This window comes from Erithacus rubecula (assembly GCF_903797595.1).
Source record: "Erithacus rubecula genome assembly, contig: SUPER_Z_unloc_7, whole genome shotgun sequence".
Lineage (NCBI taxonomy): Eukaryota > Metazoa > Chordata > Aves > Passeriformes > Muscicapidae > Erithacus > Erithacus rubecula.
This window is the reverse complement of record NW_027635539.1, coordinates 1,248,411-1,269,534: the sequence shown is the minus strand read 5'-3', so window position 1 is coordinate 1,269,534 and position 21,124 is coordinate 1,248,411. Positions and strand designations below refer to the sequence as shown.

General features: G+C 39.3%; 1 protein-coding gene across 7 annotated transcripts in view; it reads left to right on the top strand.

The window, feature by feature from the left end:
* The window catches only part of MARCHF3 (membrane associated ring-CH-type finger 3), a 54,720-nt gene that overhangs the window by 13,067 nt on the left and 20,529 nt on the right, over nt 1-21,124 (top strand). For 3 of the 7 annotated variants that reach the window (XM_079331697.1, XM_079331696.1, XM_079331702.1), the window contains exon 3: nt 19,697-19,787. The exons of 2 other annotated variants lie outside the window; for them this stretch is intronic. In XM_079331697.1, the coding sequence (XP_079187823.1) occupies nt 19,715-19,787 (73 nt within the window). In that variant the 5' untranslated portion in view covers nt 19,697-19,714. Of the gene's footprint in view, nt 1-19,696; nt 19,788-20,484; nt 20,679-21,124 lie in introns of those variants that run through there. 2 more of the 7 variants (XM_079331701.1, XM_079331700.1) reach the window with 2 other exon arrangements.

Below are 21,124 nucleotides of genomic sequence, written 5' to 3'. Positions count from 1 at the left end.
TTAGTCATAAAAAGTCAAGAAAAGCCTAAAGCAGGGTCTTGGAACTTAGTGCTACACAGAACTTAGATATGATCTGAACTGGAATCTACTCTGTGAATTTGGGTTTTTTTCTGCTTTTCTAAGGGATAGAGAATTTTTTGGGGTTTTTTTTGGTTGTTTTTGTTGTGGTTTTGTTTGTTTTTTGGTGGGGTTTTGTTTGTTTGTTTGTTTGTTTGTTTGTGAGGGTTTTTTGTGTGTTTTTTTTCCTATTTTTTTTTCTAGTCTTCTTTTAAAAGCTTGTGTTTCTTTGGGAGGAATCAGCAGCCAAATTTCCTAGGACTCTAGGACTCTACTCTAGGATCCCACCACAAACTGTGTGTGTAGACATACGGATATATCACATGCACAAAAATATTTGTATTTAAGTCAGATATTAAAGTACTTGAAGCTGATTTACAGGATGTCTTCAGAGTATTAAAAAAATTGGGAATATTCTTGATTTCCCATGATGACATAGTTCTTATTCATCCTTCTCTGGGTGTAGGGTGGGAGATAGCAGCAGCTTTTTAGTACATGCTACCAAAAATAAATTAGGATTTTCTTTACATGGAGACACAGTGCTTAAAGGATAAATAACCCCATGCATTTTGTGTCTCCTTAAATTCTCTGCCTGAAAATATTTTCACTAGACCTTTGGGGTGTAGATGGGATATTTCTGTTCAACCTCCTCTTGTGCTTTTTCTTCTCACTTGAGGGTTCATTGAAATATACATAAATTAGAGCAGGAGTTTGGTCAGGCTCTGCTTGCAAGAGCAGAGAAGAATCTGTCACAGATCTCTCTATGCCCTTTATTTTTTATTAGAAGGTAGCTGTATTTAACTAACCCACACCATGTGTTTTAAATATTTAATCTCTTACTTGTTTTATGTCTTAGTTTAAAATATTGCAGTCAAAATAGAGGGGTTTATTTTAGTCTGATGAGGTTTCCTTCTTCAGAAACAGAGAAGTCAAATCTCTTATATTCATAAAAACAGAGAGGAATACTTTCAGGGTGATAAAACTGGGTTTTATGTGAAAAACGAGATTGAGAGCACCAGCATATTTTCCTGTCATTTGTGGATCTTTTTAATGGGCAGAAATCCTTATTGGCAGCCTTGTGTGTCAGTCCTTAGCCTGTGTAATTTCAATCTTGCCTAAACTCTGTTTTCCTTGGAAGAATTGCCATTTCTCATCACTGGGAAAAGTGATGTTAAAAATCTCCCGACTGTCCCAGGCAGCTTTTGGAACAGCAAAGCAGAGGTTGTGCCGTGTGTGTGGATATGTGTGTGTGATTTAACTTTTCAGCATTCAAATATTGGCCAGAATATTTGCCTTCTGTGTTTGCAGAAGCTGCTCCTCTGGTGTGATAAGGTCAGGCAGCCTCTGAGCCCAGCTTATTCCTCTCCCACACCTCTGTAACACATTAACTCAGCAGGAATGAATGAAGAGGTTTAATTTTTTCCTAGGAAATGTTTCCTCTTAGAGGAGGCTTATGTGAAAGAGGTATCCATGGAGTAAAAAAAAAAATAAATAAAAATCTTGCATACAGTGAAAATCCAGAGTCTTGCTCTTTTCCCAGAGGATGGGAAAAAAACTTAACTTCATAAACATTTGCAAATCTTAGTTTTCTCATTATTAGTTTAGTCCACTGACCTCCCTAATTTTTAATTGCAGGCCTTCTGTGTATATCTTGTGTGGGAGGAGAGAGCAACTGGGTGAAGAAGGGAAAAGAAGTTACCAATCAAAAGAGAGTTTTAGCACAAAAACAAACAAAAGCTTAAGCCTGACATGCAGGAGTTGAAGGGAAGAGAGAGTACAAAAACTGTGTATATCTGAAGGGAAAAGATTAAACACGCTGAATTCCACTGAGGAAAGGGCATTACATACTTAAACAAAATTTAAAAAAAAAAAAGGAAAAAAACAAAAAAAAGCCAGGTGTGAGAAATGCTAAGGTCACAGGATAAATTACTTACCTCATTCTGATTTCAAGAAGAAGTGATTTACACTGTGTCAATCCACACGCTTCCCAAGAAGCCTTTAAACCTGAAATTCTTTCATGGATTTTTGACTGGTAAATGAAGGGCAGAGGAGGTGCTGATAGGAATAGCAGCAGGGACTATTCCAGCTACCTCTTTTTAATTTTTTCTGTGCTAATTTTACAGGCACATTTGAACAGAGGTCATGAGTCCACAAGTCATTCATTGGCCCAAGTGCCAGGTAGTTCTGAGTATTTCATTTTTGACAACACTTTTAGTTGATTTTAAGTCTTTTCCCCTTACCAGATTCTGGTCTGTCAAAATCAGGGAAGATGGAGCTGTGCCTGCTTATCACACTTAAAAATAAATTCACAAATCTGATTTTTTACTTTATAGCTAGTATTTTTCTCTCTTTTTTTTTAAAAAAAAGGAAAGAACAAAGTGACACAGATGAGGATTATATCTTGTTTTATGGTATAGTCTTCTCATTAGTAGGTATAACATCCAGTACACTTCTGAACATTCCCTAAAATTAAATAGCCATCTCAGAGAAAGCCATTGCTGCTTGCTGATGAGTAGCTTCTGTAATTCTTAGCAATGGGTGGAAAATTGATAAGTGTACATACCCACTGTAGTCCTCAAGAGAGACTATGGCATGTAAAAATTTCTGTCCAAATTACAAATTAAAAAACCATGAAAATTTAAAAACTGCTATTAGGGAAAAGTCTTTGTCCCACAACAGTAACCACTCACTGGTTTGTGTGGTTTGTTTGGGTTTGTTTTGTTAAGTGACCTGGCAGAGGGAGCTTTTCTGTAGAAATTACCATAATTGTCCTCACCATTTGTCCTATTCTGGATGCTTAAAAAAGTAGTTCTCTGCTGTTGGATTTGTGCTGTCATGCAAATACAGGTGAGCTCCATGCACCAGGAAGTCTCTCTGCTTGGTGGAAGGCATCTTGTGTGGCCTCAGTTAAAATATTATTGTTATTGTTATTAATAATAGTAGTAATCTCAGTAATTTCCCATGGACATGCAGCCCTTTGTGTGGCATGAGAGGGATCCTTCCTTGCTGGGTGAACAGGAGGGTATCACAGGTTGAGAGGCTTTGGTGTGAATTGTGGACATAAAAAAAAAAAACTCTGTGAAGAGGCTGAAAGAAAGCAGAGAGGACCAGTTTTTATTCACTCTTGGGCTGACTAGCATGGCTTGTTCTGTTGGGGTGGTGTGACATGCATGGTTCTGGTGTCAAATTTTGGCTGTGGGATGACTTTGCAAAACACCCAGTGATGGAAGTTTTTTATTTTATTTTATTTTATTTTATTTATTTATTTGATTCTCCCCAGGTTTATTTTATTTTATTTTATATTATTTTATTTTAATTTATTTATTTTTTTTCTCCCCAGGTTTATTTTATTTATTTGATTTATATTATTTTATTTTATTTATTTTTCCCTTTATTATTCTCTTTCTTGGTAGGAAGGAAAATAACCCATCTCTGCAGACACTGCTGCCAGAGATGCACTTACTCTCTAGGACAGAGAATTCTGCATTTACCTTTGGCCTTTTTACAGCTCTCTTTCTGGCCATGCAGTTTTCTTAATGGAGTCACATGCCTGATCCTTTTAGCTGAAAGAAACATTTCAGCATTAATGGATAAGAAGGAGTTAGGGCTCTGTGTGTGCAAGAGAGGACCTCAGGAATACTGTGGGAAGCAGCTGTAAATCCCCAGGTGGTTGTGGCTCTGCTGAAAGGATGAGAAATCTGTAAGGATGGAAAAGGAAAACAGAATTTTAAAGTATTTAATGAAATACAACAAGATTGCAGCTAACTTGTGCTCCCTTTGTGTGGGTTTTTATTTGATTTATTTATTTTTTAATGGAAACACAAAGTAGGCATGGAAAAAAGAGGATGGAAGTGCTCAGCTCTATCATTTCTGTCCTTCCATGGTCACCTTGTTCAACCACTGTTGAGCTGTTAACACATCTGTGAGCTAGAAGTGGTAGAAAAAAGGTTATGTAGCAGCCAGCTCTTCCAAAATCCTGGTGATGAATTCTACAATGAATTAATTTTTCTCCAGTTGAATACCCCTGTGGGAATAAGTTTGGATGATGCACAGCTCACATGCAGAATCAGGCATTGCAGAGATTTCCTGGGTACATTTCCCCAAGTTTTTGAAGTACTTAGTTTACAAAGCAACATGGAGAAATTTTAAAAAGGAGGAAAAAAAAAAGGAAAAAAAAAAAAAAGCTATAAGGGGAACATCTGTTTGCTTTGGAACTGTCTTCCAAAGTTGCACAGGGAGCTGGAGCACAAGAATTGTCATTCTGGATTTGGAGGAAAGGAAGGAAAATATAACCAGGGTGAAGCCTGCTCCTTCATTTTGCTTTGTTGGTTTTCACATGTTGATATTTGTGACTGAGGTTTGCAGAGGAAAGAGTTTGTGCGCATGATTTGTATTTTTGTTATTTTAAAACTTCCCTGAATGAACGAAAATTACTTTCACATAGTCTACTAAGATATGTGGGAGAGAACAGGAGTATGTTTCTGGGGGTGGAAAATGCTCCTTTTTTAGGCATGCTGAGCTTTGAAATTTCCTTGTGAAGTTTTCATGCTAGATGTGACAAAATAAGGTGAAGGTAAATTTAGTAGCTTTAAAAGGCAGAAATCACAGCTACTGATAACTGTGCAACATTTGAAATGTGATGAGACTGAAAGTTGAAGGCCAGAGACACAAGTCATAGGGATAGATAATCTGAAGTGCATTTGGATATATTTGGATATACAGTAATATAATTCTTGTGTTTAAAGGTTCCTGAAGCTTTTCCCTTAAGGGAAAATAGAGGAAGAGTTAGGAGAAGATGGGTTTGAATTTTGTACAGTGAACAGTTACTTATGTGTTCATGACAGAAGTGTACTTCTTTATTTAGCCCTATAATCTGAAGAAAACGAGAATGGAAGGCATATAGGATGTCTTCAAAGTCATGGAAAACTAAATGAAGCTTTATTGTTTGTGCAGTATTAGTGTGAATGAATGGCTGAAGATACAAACTCAATTCTGAATATGTTAGGGATGGTCATAAAAGTCTCAAAAATGCATTATACTTGGTTTTGTTGAATAATTGAACACAGGCTGTGGGGCTGAACCACTAAAAGCTTACTGTGAGTGCTTGGAATTCAGCTGGTGGGAGGAGATGCCCTTGGAAGGCATTCCTTGCCCACAGGGATTTCTCAAGCAGCTTGGCTGTGTTTGGCCAACAAGGTCTCCCTCCTGTTTTGAAAGGAAGGCTAAACAAATAATCTTCTGATTTTATTACTGCCATGAGCTTAGAGAAGAGCTTATCATAATCAAATGGGCTCTGAGTACCTGGTGCTTTCTTTTGTATCACACAATTGGATGCCCTTCTGCTACTGCAGAATTGAATTCTGGTAAAGCAAAATATTCATAGAGAGAGGTACTGGAAGGCTTAAAGTCATCTCTCAGCTAAGCTGTGGTTCAAAAAACCCTGCTGCCCATAGATGCTGAAGCTATTCTGGAACTGCATTGTAATTCCCAACCAAACCCAGATAAAATAAAACTGCATGCCAGCTTTTCTTGCTTTAAAGCTTTAATAGAAAGAGGGTGGCCAGCTGAGCCAGAGATCTGCCCCCACAGCCTTCTGCTTGTGTTACTTTGAGCTTGCCTGGGTAATGCATCTCCTGGAAGCCTCTTTTCCACCTGCTGATCTAATGGTACATTAAGCTATAAAAAAACATTAATTCCCAGAGCCTTGAAATATTGTCCCTCGTGCCTGTGGCATCATGATTGACTGGGTGAAGTTTGGAGAGCAAGCAGCTACGTACGTGAATGGTTATACATGACTGAATGATGAGCTAAATATTCTTTGCTTGAAATCTCTGTCCTGCTGTAGTGTTGTGGTAACTAACCTGTGGTATAGGTACAACATAATTTAAATTTAATTTTAATTTTAATTTTCACATCTTTCACATAATTTCACCTGAACTGTTGGGAAGGCTGCTCAGCCTGCCTCAGGACTGGTGCGAGTAGTTTCTGACTTGGATTTTGAGATGCTGAAGGCAAAATTGACCACCCAATGTTTAAGACAAAATAGCTGAATATCAAGTGAAGAATCAGAGAGAAATAGCTTAATAATGATTTGTCAGCTGGCAAAAAGGAGTTTTATTGCTGTAAATTCTGTTTCTTTAATGATTACCATTTCTAATTGGCAGTTTTGTAAACTGGGTTCCCAAGCCTGTTCTGCAAACATGCAGAATATTTGGTCAGTCCAAGAAACTCCTGAGATGGACCTTTTTTAAAGCAGCAGGATGATGAGGGCCAATGCAACAGCAAGGAAATACTGACCCTACTGAATTCAGTGGCAAGCTTGTCCTAAAAATCAGTGGATTCAGTTCATCTTAGGTGCTGGATCAGAGCCCCTGAAAGTTACTGGCATTGGGTGGAAGGCTCCTGGTGGAATCTGTGCTGATAAAGTCAGCAGAGAGGATGGGTTCCTTTCTTTATTCCCTCTTCTTGTTACTGGATTTGCATCTGGCTGATCTCCCTCATGATGAGCTTGCCTTGCTGTCTGCTGCTGGGTTTTGCTTCTGCCACAAACTTTGCAAAAATCTGGGGTTTTTCTCTCAGTGTGGAGTGTTAGAAAACAGCCATCCTTGTTTTTCAAGTGTCATGAGTCCAGTGCTACTCTTGCATCAGTCCAACAGAACAAGGACCAAGCTGCTGGGCCTCATTAATAAATAATTAGCTCCCATTAGTTCCATATTTGGAAATAAATTCATTTATTTGCAAATAAAACAACTCTGTTGTTCTGTAACCCGTTTTCTTATTTGGTGCCTACGGATGCAATCCCTTAAAAATTTTAAAGCCTAAAATTAAAAATAGTGGTTTTTTGTTAAGTTCAGCCCTTGCAGAAAATTAGTAAGTACTTACATATGCAAATGTAATGGGGTCAAATGTTGCAGAGGATACATAGATTTTAACTTTTTTTTTCCCATGAGAATTAAATAAATCAAAATACATTATAAATTTGTGCCTGGCAGAAGGAGAGAAGTACTGGATTACACCAGACACAGGTTTAAGAATAAAAAACTGGTAGGTAGTGTAAAAATACTAAATTTAGTATTACAGTACTAATATTTAGATTATGTGTACAATACCCAGACTTTACCCACAGCCAATGCATATTTTACTCTCAACACACCCTAAAGTCCACTAAACCTCTTGTTTAGATAGCTTCCCAAAATAGGAGGCAGTAAATTCATTGAAAATATATAATTCTTTTTAATAAGATGACCACTAAGATGCAATTCTTGCCACCAGTAGAATAAATCCTGTTACTCTCTATCATATATAAAAGGGAAATATGGGGTCAGTTATAACCCAGGTTAACTGCTTTGTCTGCCTTTTAAGCATGCAGACAGGCATGCAAATCTAAAATGCTTTATGGTTTCATAAAACCTAGTATGAAGTTCTAAAATTGAAATTAATTAGAAACTTGGTGCAATAATCTCCAACTCTCCAGATTATCCCAAGTTTTCTAGAAATCACTTTAACATGACCAAAAGGTTTTTTTGCATCACATTTTCCCTCACAATTTAACTGTACGTGCTTTTAAGAAGCACTGAAAGTGAAGCAGGAAATTCAGTTTGGCTTGAGAAAACTGCCTTTCTTGCTCTGCTACTCCTTTAGGTGAAGCAGAATGTGAATTTCCACTGAGTGAGATACAAGGCATTGGAGGTGGATGTGTTGTAAAGAGAGGTCTAGGGGGTCAGTGAGGAAATCCCCCTACCTGTGCTGAAGTCCTACCTGCAGATCATTGCACTCAGCAGCCCTATAAACTCTGGGATAATCAGCATGGACAGCTTGGACAATGTGTGCTGATCCTCAGACTCCTGGAATGAGTAAAAGATTGTGTCAGCTGATGAGAAATACTGAATTTTATGGGAGGGACCCAACCTTCCTCCCCTGTAATTGTTTCTCTGTGATTACATGGCCAAGGAGCTCTGTGATGATGAATTATTATCTGAGGTGCCCTCTTAGTCTTACTCAGAATAGAGGTTTTTTTTCACAGCAGCATTATCTAACAAAGCCCCACAATAAATAGAGTAAAAAGTTTCATGGATCTGGGATTTATCTTTTGGAGTAATTAACAGCTCACAGTCCTGGGCATTTCAGCCCCTGTTCTTTGTAGAAAAATAATAAAATTGGTAGTAGTTGCCATCCATTTTTATTTAATGAAGTGGTGAGGCTTTTTTTTTTTTTTTTTTTTTTTTTTTTTTTTTTTTTTTTTGCTAGCAGAACTAGAAAATTAACAATTGTTAATGTGCTCTGCCCCAAGATGTTGGTTGTCATTGCAACGCTGCTCTGCCAAGGACAAAGGAATGGAAAATAACTTTGGATAATGTAGTCTATGAATTACTTTCACCTGAAGAGTTAGTGTATTCCTGTGCTGAGCAGATCCTAGAAGAATGAATGTTAATTAACTGACTGGTAGACATTTGTTTCAAAGAGAAAAAGTAGGAGTAGGAAAAAAATGTTATTAGCAGAGAACAGAGATATCATCTACTTTTAATTATTCAACAGTATTTTGTAGGGATGAATCATTGCTGGCACTGCTACAGCAGAGACAAAATATTTAGCCTAACACTCTCTTTAAAAAGCCCTAAATGCCCAAGACAGATGTTGGAGGCTTTTTTTTGATTCGTGCAAATCTTTACTTAGTTTTATTTTGTGGAATCACACAGAACCATGGGAGGAATTAGGGTGGAAAGGAGCTCTGAATCCAGCCTGTCAACCGGAGCAGAACACTCAGTGCCACATGCAGTCATTCTTTGAACTCCTACAGGGATAGGGACTCCACCACCTTCCTGGACAGCCTTTTCCAATACCCAATCACCCCTTGTGTGAAGAAATTCCTCTTCATGTCCTACCTAAACCTCCCTGCAATTTGAATTAAGCTGTGGAAGTGGAGTGAGGAGATTTGTTTTTGTTTTGTTTTAAACTTGTTTTAATTTTTTCTGAATATTGGGTGAGTCTGGTTCTACTTTTAACATGAAGCTGGTGAATTTTGAGGACAAAATTTCTATGTCTTACTCTAGTGGCTTTGTGTAGATAAGCACATTGGCTTGGACAGAGCACACTGACTCTGACAAACTCTTTTACTTCCATTCAGTTTCACTGATTTTTCAATGTTGGCTGCTCTGTGGGAGCTGTGGAGACATATCCTGCCCTGGGGCAGTCTCTGCAATACTGGGGATTGCTCGAGCATGGGGAAATAGTCAAAGTTATGAAATAAATCTGTGGTTCATGAAGCTTGCCAGAGGACCTTGATAAACTGCTGCTCAGATGTTGGGTGTCTTTTTGGAAGGAATAATTTTAAAATATAGAAGCCATGCTTTTCTACCTGATATGAAGCAGCACTGGAATTCCAGTGCTGCTGGAATTTTGGAGTAGAACTCTTCTGAATAGAGATGACTGATGATTTGGGTTTTTTAAAATTATTCTGTCACATTTATATTAGGCTGTCTAAACTTTATAGCAAGTGTTGTAAGACCACTAAGCAAGTATTAAAAAACTAACACATAAAATTTGCAAATGCATCTCTGTATTAAAATGCACAGGGGGTAAAGAAGGCACTAACAAAAGAAAACTCTTCTTCTTTCTGGCTTGGTGATGACAGTCATGATGAAAAGGCAAATTTTGCAGAAGGTTAACCAAAGGATACAGGCAGCTGGCATAAAGCATTTATTGACTGTGATATTTATTAAGATGAGACAGTAAACAGAAACAAATAAATATGTTGTGAAGCTGTTAAAACCCAGGCAGTCTGAAGATTTTTAGAACTGGTGTATTATAAAAAGCTAGTGCAGAAAGAAGTTGGCCATATTTCACTCCTTCAATGGCGTTTCTTCCAATGTTTTACCTTTTATCCAATGATCAGGTCATGGCACCATGCAGTGGCTGCCAGTCTCCACTGGGACCACCTCCATCATTCTTTTTACTTCTCTCTGAAGGGCAGATTAGCTCCATCTTTCACCTATTAAACTGTTGAGTAAACAGCTTAGGATCATCCTGGTCACTTCTGGAGATAATGTCAGGAGGCTGATGCTGCTGCAGGACTGCAGTTCAGCTCTTTCTGCATTTCCTTATTTCAGTAGGACCTGGGATTCCTGTAGGCTGATGTGCAGTTCAGAGAGGTTTAAATCACTCAGAATGGTGGCTGCTTTGGGGTGCTGACCCATGGCCTGGTGCTCCTTTACTGGTGCTTAACCCTTACATTAAGCCACCATCAGTGACACAGTAGAAGAAGAAATGATCCAAGAAGTTTAGATTGCAAGTGAAGTGCAGTAGAACTTCATGTTTTGGGGGGTTTTTTGGGGGTGTTTCTTTTTTTGTTTAGTTTGTTGTTGTTGTTTTGTTGTTGTTGTTGTTGTTTTTGTTGTTTTTTTGAGGGGAGTTGGTTTTGTTTTGGGGGGGTTTGTTGTGGGGGTTTTTTTGTTTGTTTGTTTGTTTTATTTGTTATGGGGTTTTTTGGTCTTTGTTTGTTTGTTTGTTTTGTTTTTTGTTGGTTTTTTTTGTCATCGAGTCTCTGCTGTCCCAGTTCTCATTGTAATCAGTGCTGTACCTCGAAGAGAGAGAGCATCAGAAGCATGAGGCAGGGTCAGAGCTACAATAGCCTGCAATCCTTTCTTATCCACATGGTTCTTCCTACCTCTGTGTGAGCTGGGTGCTTTACAGGCCTCTCTGGGCTGAGCACTGAGGAGATTAGTTTTCTCAAAACTAGCTTATGGTTTAGGTAATTGGTTTTCCGAGGGCTTAAAAAATAAAAATTGTAAATCTGACATAAGGTCAGTGTTGGTTCCTAGCTTATCTGCTCCAGGCTGTTTATGAGAAGCATCAAATGCATTTATCTCTGAAAGGCTTGGAAATAAAACCGTGTAGCATTTCATGGCAGTAGCTAAACTATAAAGGCCTTGTTTAAACCGGTGGTATCTTCACATGAGGACAGGTTTATACCTTCATCTTCTGGGCTGTTTGAACCCCCAGTTTAGTCTTTAAGGTCTCTATGAAAAACAGAATAAGATAGCTTCTGTGGATGTCACTGCCTTATGAACTTCGTGTTACGGAGATCCTGAGGCTGCTCTTCCCTAAAGTGACCTGTGCCATGTCTGAGGGGGCTGCTGCAGCAGAGGAGGTATAAATTCAGTGTCAGTGAGAGTATCCATAACACACAGAATAAGCTTTGTTTTCCAGGACCAGGCCCCGGAGACAATCAGAAGCTGGAAATTGAATCCCACGTCTCTTTTCTCCTCCTGGGAAATTGCAGATCCACTTTTTCACAGCTGCTGAAGTTGTAGTTTGTCTGACTCAGTGCATGCACCTGTGCCAAAACAGGCAGAAAGATGAATCTCCACATGCCTGCACTCCTTCTACTTGTACCAAATCCATGCAGCTCAATTGCTGCACAAAAAGATAGTTGCCCTTGCAGCAGCTTATTTAAAATTTAGGCATGTTCTGAAACCCAGGAGATCAAAGTACATTCAACAGCGTAAGAGGAACTGATCCACAGCAGAGCCCTTAAAGCCAGCTCCTTTCCTGTAAGCTGATTTTGTTGTACAGCAATGGTTGGTGGCTCACTTTCCGTGATTGCAGGGCTCTGTGACAGTCCTGCTTCTAGGGATGTATTTTGGGCTGGGAGTAATTGGCAGCTGCAAGGCTGGTGTGGGCTTTTAGCTGTGACACACAGCACAGAGTTAATTTCTAGCTGCTGTGGCTGCCTGCTGTTGGGTTGTGTGCTGTTTGGCTGGCAGTATGGACAGCCAGGGGTTTATAAAGACAAAAACTGCAATGGAGAAGAATAACTGGAAGTACTTCACCGGATGTTGCTGCTGTAATCAGGCTCTGCTGCCACTAAGGTTTGGCAATTAGAGACAATTCTCTCAGTTCTTTGAAATACTTTATACGTGTACAGATTGCTTGTGCTTACTGGCTCTCAACCCACTCGTGCAGATTCCACACAGAGTTTGATTTAAAAGCTTCTGTCAAGTAAATCAAATTAAATCATGAAATATCTAATAGAAAAATTAAAAAATAATAAAACGAGAGTGACTTTGGGTGCATTTTCCCCATGTTTTGTGTAAATCTGTGTTAAAGCCAGGTGACACAAGGGCATTTCCATCCCAGCTCACCTGCTTGTGGCTGCCAGATCTTCACCCTTTGCCTGTTCGCACTTTGTTAGGAGCACAACCTGCTCAGGGGTGTGCAAGTGGGTCTTTTTTTCTCTCCTCCCTGAACACTCAAAAGGCAATGAACTGTTGCCATGTCCCATTTGCACACACACAAAAACCACCACCAAAGTCCAAGTGAGATTTTCTACCACCTGGACTCCCTCACCTCCTCCAGTGCTGTCCTGTTGCAATTAATTGCCTTTGTTGATCATTAATTAGGCTTCTGTTGTTTTGCTTTTGACAAAAGACAAGTGTGCGCTGGCCTGGGCTGAAGTTGTTCAGTATTTTGGGACTGGGACAGTGAATTTCCTGTCTCTGTTTTGCTTATTTCAGTGCTGCTTGGCAGCTGAGAGCTAATGGCTCTGTGCAATGAGACAGATAGTCCGAGTTTCTGGGAACACTTGGTGACAAATTCCTATCCATAATTAATTTATCCTCACTCTGTATCAGTAGCCAGGACTGTAATGTGCTTGAAACAGATACTGACTGTCAGAAAGGACAGATCTCACAAATATTGGATGAAAATACGTGGTTTAATTATTGCAGTTATTATATGAGACTGTTCAGCTTTGGAGATGATCTGCATTGAGCAGGGGTTTAAACAAGCCTTTGGCTTACTTTAAACTAATACTAATTTTTGTCACTCTTTTAACTCACTGTTCTTCATTAGGGCTACTAATACGATGTATGCCTGCAGGATGTTACAAAGACAAGTATGCCAAGAGTATTAAGATATATTTTATAGAATGAGGGGATATCAAGGATTCATTCTGCTTCTACAGCTGTGATAGGAGATAAACCAGGAGTTAGGAAGGAAGGAGAGCTGCTGGAGGATGTCAGCCTCCTTAGAAAAACACTGGGGATTCATTTGATGGACAAATTGAACAAATGTAAGGACTAGTAGGACTAGCTGAGACCAATGCCCAGTTGGCATGGTAAATGTAATTAACCTTTGGCAAATGTAGCAGTCCCAAAATGGCTATGCAAAAAGTCACTAAGATTCACTGATTTATTAAGATGTTTGTACATAAAGTGATCAGTTTTTCAACTTCAGCATCAATGTTATTATAAAATACTTGTGGAAGTGTTTTAATGCATTTTAAACAAAGGCCCAGAAACACCCACTTAAAATATCACTAGTCTGTGGCAAGGAAGGTAAAAGTGATGGAGATAGTCTAATATAAAACAAAAAAATGATTGAATCTTACTTATCCAATTTACAGGGTGAAAAATGATTTTTCCAGCAATAGGCAAAAGCTAGGAGACATGTATTTAATGAGGAAATTTGTTTCAGTGCTTTTCTCTAACAAGGTGTAATTTCTTTCTGACCTGACAGGCTGCTAAACCTTGGGATGCCACTAAACTGGTAATGAAGTGCCATGCTAAAAATATTCTGCTTTCTTTCTGGTTGCCAGAACCAGCAGAATCATCTGTATACTCAATTTACCACTCTGTGTGTGTGAGACATCTCTGCGTGGAGGCCTCCAGGGAGGAGGAGTGTCATCCTTTCCCTGTCACACAGAGCAGAGCTCCGTGCCCATCAGGTGCTAAATAGCCAGACAGAACTGGGATCTGGGATCCTGTTTCATGCTCTCCAGGTCTGGATTATCATGTAATGTGCTGTGAAAGCTCGGTCCTGAACATTAACTAAACCTCCCCATGGAAAATGTGGTGTGTTGGTTTATTCCATTAAATAGCAGAGTTCCTTTGAAATCAGGATCCTCAAACTTTGCATTTCATGGGCTGTGTAAATGTAAGTTGCTCTTGATCAAATGGTGGAGCTGGAGTACATAGCTACGTCTGTTTTTAGCACTGTTAAGGTTTCTGGTTTTAATTTTCATTGGTAATTGTTTCTACCTAAACGCTCCTCGATTGCTGTTGCAGCCATTGCACCATGGAAGATGAGTGAATAGATTCTAGAAATTTCCACAGCCCTACAGTGGAGTAAGGCTGGCTGACCCTGAACTCTGGTGTTCAGAGTAGTGGAGGGGACAGAGACCCACAAAATCCTGCATTGTAGAAGATAGAAAACAATCAAGAGTTTGTGGAAAACCTACATCCTAACTTCCAGCAGGGTTTTCCTTTTTGCCTGCCTCAGCAGTAGGCAATGGCACGAGGGCAGGTCTTGGAGAAGAATTTTTCAGTTACTTGTTTACTAAGATGGAATAATTTTTTTGAGGATGAAGTGGCTGGTAGAACACATTTTTGAAAGCAAATAAGTATTTTGTCTTACTTTTTACTTCTGGCTGCTCACAACATCTCCAGAAACCACAGAATTTTGCATCCCCCAGGGTAGAACTTGGAGCTCTTTAGTTACTTTGCCCTTTGGCAACAACTAACTTCACACAGATTCTTCTGCAAAAGAGGCAATGTGCTCAGCCAAGTATTAGCATTTATACACTTCTGGTTGATTTTTTTTTTGTGCCACGGGTGATGTCTTACAATGTGCAAAGTCGTACAAAGATTAACAAATATTTTGATGAGACAAATCTCTAATTAAAGACTCTGCTTTAAAAGTGTGGTTGAAGGAATATCACAGTCATCATGTTCTCAGACCTAGTGGGACTTGACCCTGGTGTTTGGGACAGCTCCAGGTACCAGGCTGGGGAATGGAAGGTTGACCTAACTGTGGCCTTTTGGTGCAGAAGGGAGGCTACAGGAAAGATGGAGAGAGAGTGTTAATAAGGATCTGGAGCAAAGGGTTAATGGTTTCAAACTAACAGAGAGTAGGTCTAGATCAGATACTGGGGAGAATTTTTTTCCTTTGAGACTGGGACAGGCCCTGGCACAGGGTGCCCAGAGCAGCTATGGATGCCCCTGGATCCCTGGAAGTGCCCAAGGCCAGGTTGGACACTGGAGCTTGGAGCAGCCTGGGATGGTGGAAGGTGTCCCTGCCATGGCAAGGGTGGAACTGGAGGAGCTTTCAGGTCCCTTCCAGCCCAAACCATCCTCTGATCCTGATACATAAAGCTCCACCAAGCAGCTATCACATTATGGCCCATAGATGTGGTTTCTGGATTACAAATACTCAGATTCTTAAAAAAGATTCATAATTCTCTGGCAGTGAAAACAAATAGCAGAGCTTACTAAATCACACTACAGAAATTATGAAATTTCTTGCAGGTCCAATTACACAATACTGTATTTTTTTTTTAGCATTAGTCTGGCTCATTGCTATCCTGCAAAGTTGTAATAGTCCTACACCAAGCTTGTCTTGAGTATGCAAGCAAATCTGCAAGTCATGGTTGATGTCAGTGCAGAAGTCATAATAACAGAGTAAAATCACAGCTGAGATCAGTTCAAACCCACTCCAGACTTCCAATGCCTTTATTTCTCACAGAAATAAGGCTAATCCCTAGTTCACTTCTAACTCTTGTTATTTTTCTTGTTGGTACTTCTCTTAGTTTGATAAGAACAATAATGTTGTCCATTCCAATTTTACCTCTGCCATTTTGATTTAGTTCTGTTTTGCAGTTTTGATTCACTAGTGCAGCATTTCAGTAATTTGTTTGAGGATTACTGAAGAGCAGTTGAATTTTATGTGCTTTATTTTGCAGCAGTAACTTTCTTTCCAGGTCTGCACGTCAGATCTGATTTGTTTGACCAATGCCAACTTCATGTGACAATGGCTAAAAGCATTCTTGGTGTGCTTGCTACTGGAAGAAATGGAGCTGTTCAGTCCCCACAGCACATAGTTTTATATAACACATCACATACCCATGTGAAACTAGTTAGTGTAGAGAATTGTCACTGATTTCAATTAACTCACAATACTCCCATGTGTTTGACTCATTCTGGACTACAGTGCAAGTCTTGGAGTTTGATGAAAAACTCTTCTAGTCCCCAAACTGAAGTTCAGATGGGAAATCTTTATGTAAATATTATACAAACCCATGGAGTCCATAGTTTGTTCCTGCTGAGAGAAATAGACTGATATGGGAACAGGAAGGGTTTATCTTCCCATGTGATGAAGGAAAATGCAGCAAGAATATTTTCAACTGCTTTTGACTGAAAGGTAAAAAGGGAAAAGAGACAGGAGTAGACCTGCATTTGGAGTAATTTTGCTTTTTAAAGTGTTTTCCTCTTTTTCAAACAAGGTATTTGGAAGACTCATCCCCCCATCTTTAAACATCAAACATTCAGCTGCTGCCAACTGAAACATGAGATAAAATAATGCAAAGTAAATTCTCTTCATGGAGGGAAAGTGGCCTGGTAGATTGGCACCTCCAGAAACACCTGGGGTGATCCCACAGTCTTGGAACAAGTGAAAGCACATATTCCACATGTAAATATATTAGTTTGGGACATGCTTTGCAAAGCATCTCACACAAGCCAAGTTTCATGTATTTGCAGACTGTCATCCAGGTGATTCATTGCTGAATAAAACATGAGAATCTAATCCACCCCACAGGGTTTTCAGTCATGTTGTAGAAGTGACAAACACAGTACCTAGGGAAGAAGACAAAAGCCTTCTGGTTCTGCTTGGTGCGTGTAGGCTTCAATGCAGAGCACCAGACAACATTTTTAGCAATGCAAGTACCTTGCAGGCAGTGAGATGTTTGGGATGCATCATATGGAAAGAAGCCCTCTGTGCAGGAACTAAATATTAAACTTTTATGCCGATAAAGACTAATGAAGAAAGGGAATTAATATGAAGGTACCTGAATGATTTCAGGTTAAATTGCAATGCATCAAAACAGAGGTATGCAGGATATAATAATAATGTTTGTTTTGAAACTGGAGTCCTAAAGACAAGTTGTGCTCATTGAGCTTCTAGTGAAGCTTTTCTCAAATGCAAGGCTGATGCAGCCAATATTGCTAAACTCTGGAATTAAAATACAAAGCTATTAAAAAAATAAATGCTTTCAATCTTCTAATTACTTTAACTTGAAAATAGGTTTAGTATCTTTTCTAAGTTTCACACATTGAACCTTTTCCCATCAGTAGTGAGAAGTATAAATGCAATAATTGTAATAGGATCATATTCATTTTCAGTATTGACTTCAGGAGCTGGAAGAATCAAATGTACTAAAAACAAGCAAATAATTAACTTAGCAATGATGAACAGAATAATTAGCATTTTTGTTAAGCTGTCTCTAGAAATACCATGACCACATTTCTCCAAGTAATCCCCATTAGTAGTTAAAAACATTTTGCCTTTTGCTGGCTCTTTTTGCCCTGCAGTTTTCAGGCTCTTGCCTCCATCACCTGCCAGCACTCTCTGTGCTCCCTGTTGCTCAAACTCTTGTGCAGACACATAGCTTCATCACAGCCTCAAAATCTGTATGGATTTACCTGTGAGCCAGGCAAAACCACAAGTTAATAACTGATCCCTTTTGTCAAAGAGTTAATTTACACAAGATTTGCATGAACATGAGTTCATTACCAAACCCCAGGCATGAAGTTAAGCCTCAGTATTAACTATGTACATGATTTGCAGTTTAAGCAGGTAATTTTTAGCTTGGTGTTGCCTGGCCAGGAGGAATCAGTTGGATTCAGCTGATGTTTACCTGTGTGAGCAAAAAACAAGAAGTCAAATTAGGGATTTATTACATGGGGCAGGGCAACGACCTGTGTGATGTTGGCAGCCCTCCTTCCCATTTCAGTGGAAATGGGGAGAGCTATTTTTGAAGGTGAAAGCGTGGCCCTGGGAGTGCAAAAATTAACTTTGAGCGTTTTCCCCTGTGCTCCATCCTACAACTGTGGGACAGCAGCTCTGAGTCCCCCCTAAACGTGGGGAAGGTCAATAGTAAGAATTCCATCAAATGCAGAGCATTTAGATCAGATCTGGCTGAATATTCCCTCCTAAGACCTTGTATTTAAGAAAGACTTTAAGGCTTTATGTTTGGCAGAAACACTGGTCCTCACACTGTCTGAATTCTCTCCATCTGCTGCTGGAAGAATACTTGAAAGCATCAAGGTGTGGCAGGTGTAACTTCCATTTCCTTGGTGCACTCTGCTGTGTGCAGGTGTGGTGTGAGTCTCAGAGGGTGGAATGACCATCCTGCACTCTCAGATTTTGCTTTTTCTGACAAAACAAGCAGCAGGAATGAAGGACCTAAATGGAACAGATGTCAGAGTCCAGAGGCAGTGGCTGATGCAGTTATAACTGCTGCTGTTAGGAATTGCAAAAGACAAGTTTTCTGATGAAATCCAAGGTACTTGCAGAGAATGGAACTGCTGAAAGTTCTACAGGTCCCATGATGAAGGAAGTGTCTCATCAGTAAAACACAGTGTGCAAAAAAATACAGTCCCTCTCCAGGACAAAGTGATTTTTAGGGATGAACTCTGGCTTTACTGATGTGGAGTTCCTTGTCCTTTGACTGCTGTAGAGAGCAAACTAAATTCTCATCTTTCATGTTTTAGGCCAAGAAGTGTTTGACTCATTTGTATAAAGTGACCTAATTTAGAAGAGGAAAGAGAATCCAGAACTTTCTAGTGCAAAAACCCCAAACTTCTGGATCTTTTAACATACAAGCTTTGAGTAAATAAGCAAATACTAATTCTTTCACCACGTTTTGGTGTTTAAGTGTGAAAACGTGTTGTTTAAGCAGTGTTCTGGGGCCAGAATATAGGAGAGTGGGGGTCTGAAGCAGATGAGGCAACGAAGAAAAGGGAATTTAGGAACATGTTAGATTGTGTGCCTTTGTAACCTATGAGGAAAGACATTTCTGCTGGAAAAAGAACTAACACAAGAAAAGAAAATAAACATATTGCCTTATACCTTGGGGAAGAAAATATTGTATTTACAGATCAGCTGTAAACTGTATTTGTATCTTCTGTTTGTTTTCTTATTAACACAAGGCTAAAATGCCACCACTACAAGTATTCATGGCATTTATTATCATCTGAAAAATTTCATTTCAACAGCCAACGGAAGGATACAAATCTAAGTAAATTACTCAAGTTAGTGGCTGTGCAGGCATATAAAGAAATTTATTAGAGTTCACAGTGCCAAAAAGGCAGTCTCTTGCTCTCATGGAAAGTGGTTCAGCACATAACAAAATAGCAATGATTTATGGGTGGGCAGTGAAGTTTTAAATGCATGGTCAGACTCTTAAGGGCTATTTATGCTGGACTGCTTTGTGCTGGTGCCTCAGACGAGCACTCAGTTTTTTGATGTGCTTGTTTATAAAATTGCGCTTTGAATGCAGCCCACGGCGTGGTAGTTTTTAAAAGCCCCTGGAGCTCAGACCAGATGAATGGGAAATGCTATTTACAGCATGAAAAATTAGTAAAATGTGGGCTGAAACAGAGTAAAATTGCCTAATGTCATGCGGTTTGGGTACTGTGCTACTTTCTATGTGTCGAAACTCTTTAATGTGAAATCTGTCCTCCTCAGCTGGTGAAAATTACCACATCTTCCTCTTGCACCTTTCAGTGGTCTCTCATAGCTCCTTAAAAGGTGATGATGTGGTTTAGCAGACTGGTTGCTGTTGACCAAATAAAATTTTCTCCAGCCTTCTTCTGCTGCTACTATGTCCCAGAACTGCCGTGTCCTTGTGCTACCTCTCCCTCTGATGGCTTTAGAACTCCAAGATGAACAACCAGGTCAGGCAGCACTTTTTTCTCTCTCCTTGTGCTGAGCTAAGTCATTATCAAGTGTAGGAATTTGTCTTCTCAGTTTAGAGAAATGAATTATTTTACTCTGGGAGTCTTGGGGGTCTTGTATTGTTGCAGCATCCATGGCTTCAGCTGGAGCTGCCAGTCACTCCACAGATATTTACTCAATATTTGTATATGTGAAACCTGGAGGGCAACCATGAAGCCATTTGTGGTGGATTGTGGAGGGAAAAGTCAATAAACATTTCAAACTATTCCAGATATGAGTGTCTGAGAAAGGGCTCACATGAAACTAAATGTTTGTCCACTAAAATAGGATTTTCAGGTGCCCCAGCAGTTCTTACTTTATAAAAAGGTGTTCTGTCTATTCCACCTTCACAGTGCCCTGCATTGTTTCCTAGTACGTAAAAATCCAGGAGGTTTCAGAGTGCTCTGGAGTTAAGAATTTTGGCTCTTATGCTTTTTTTGGTGGGAAGGAAAAACAGGGACCACACAGCAGCTGTGTGTGATGTGAGTGCAGTGACTACTTTGGTCTTTGGAGCACCCTAAAGGGTGGCATAAAATTATTGTCTAAGCCTCAGGGAGGGAAAGGTGAGTTCCTGTTCTCCAATTCTAGAAACAAAGGCAATGCATGATCTTGTGACATTTGAGCCAATGGAGAACAACTTTTTCACTCTGTCTCTGACAACTGTATTGCTGCCAGCTCTTGAAAACATTAATTTATTACTTAGAATGCAACAGTTTGTATCCTGAGTAGCCTGCCAAGATTGATAGCAGAAAAGAAGGTGAGAGATGCTCCTCCGCAATTTGCACCATTCTTCCAGCTTGCAGTAAGATGGAGAATTCTATCTGTGCTGCAGATCTGCTGACCTGTCCCAGGTGAAAAACTGCCCAAAATTTCGTAGTAAACTGCACAAAATTATGTGACATTATATAAATAGGAAACAAAAACATATCTGTGAAAGCTTCTATAAACTGTAGGGTAGCTTTTTGGTGATTTAGGGCTGTTGGTGGTTTTTCTCTTTCTTTGTTTGGAATTTGGTTTTTTGTTTGTTTATTTATTTATTTTTAATTATTATTTTTCTGTGTGTGTATTTATTTGAGATTTTTTTGTTGGTGTGTGGGTTTTTATTTTTTTATTATTGTTGTTATTATTAGTAGTAGTAGTAGTAATAGTAGTAGTAGTATCAACAACAACAATGTTAATAGTACTACTAGTACTACTACTACTACTAATAATAATATTTTTTCTGTCTTTTTAAAATAATGCAGTATTTATTGGGAAAATTTCTCCAGATGGGAATACTAATGGTTTTTCATACATG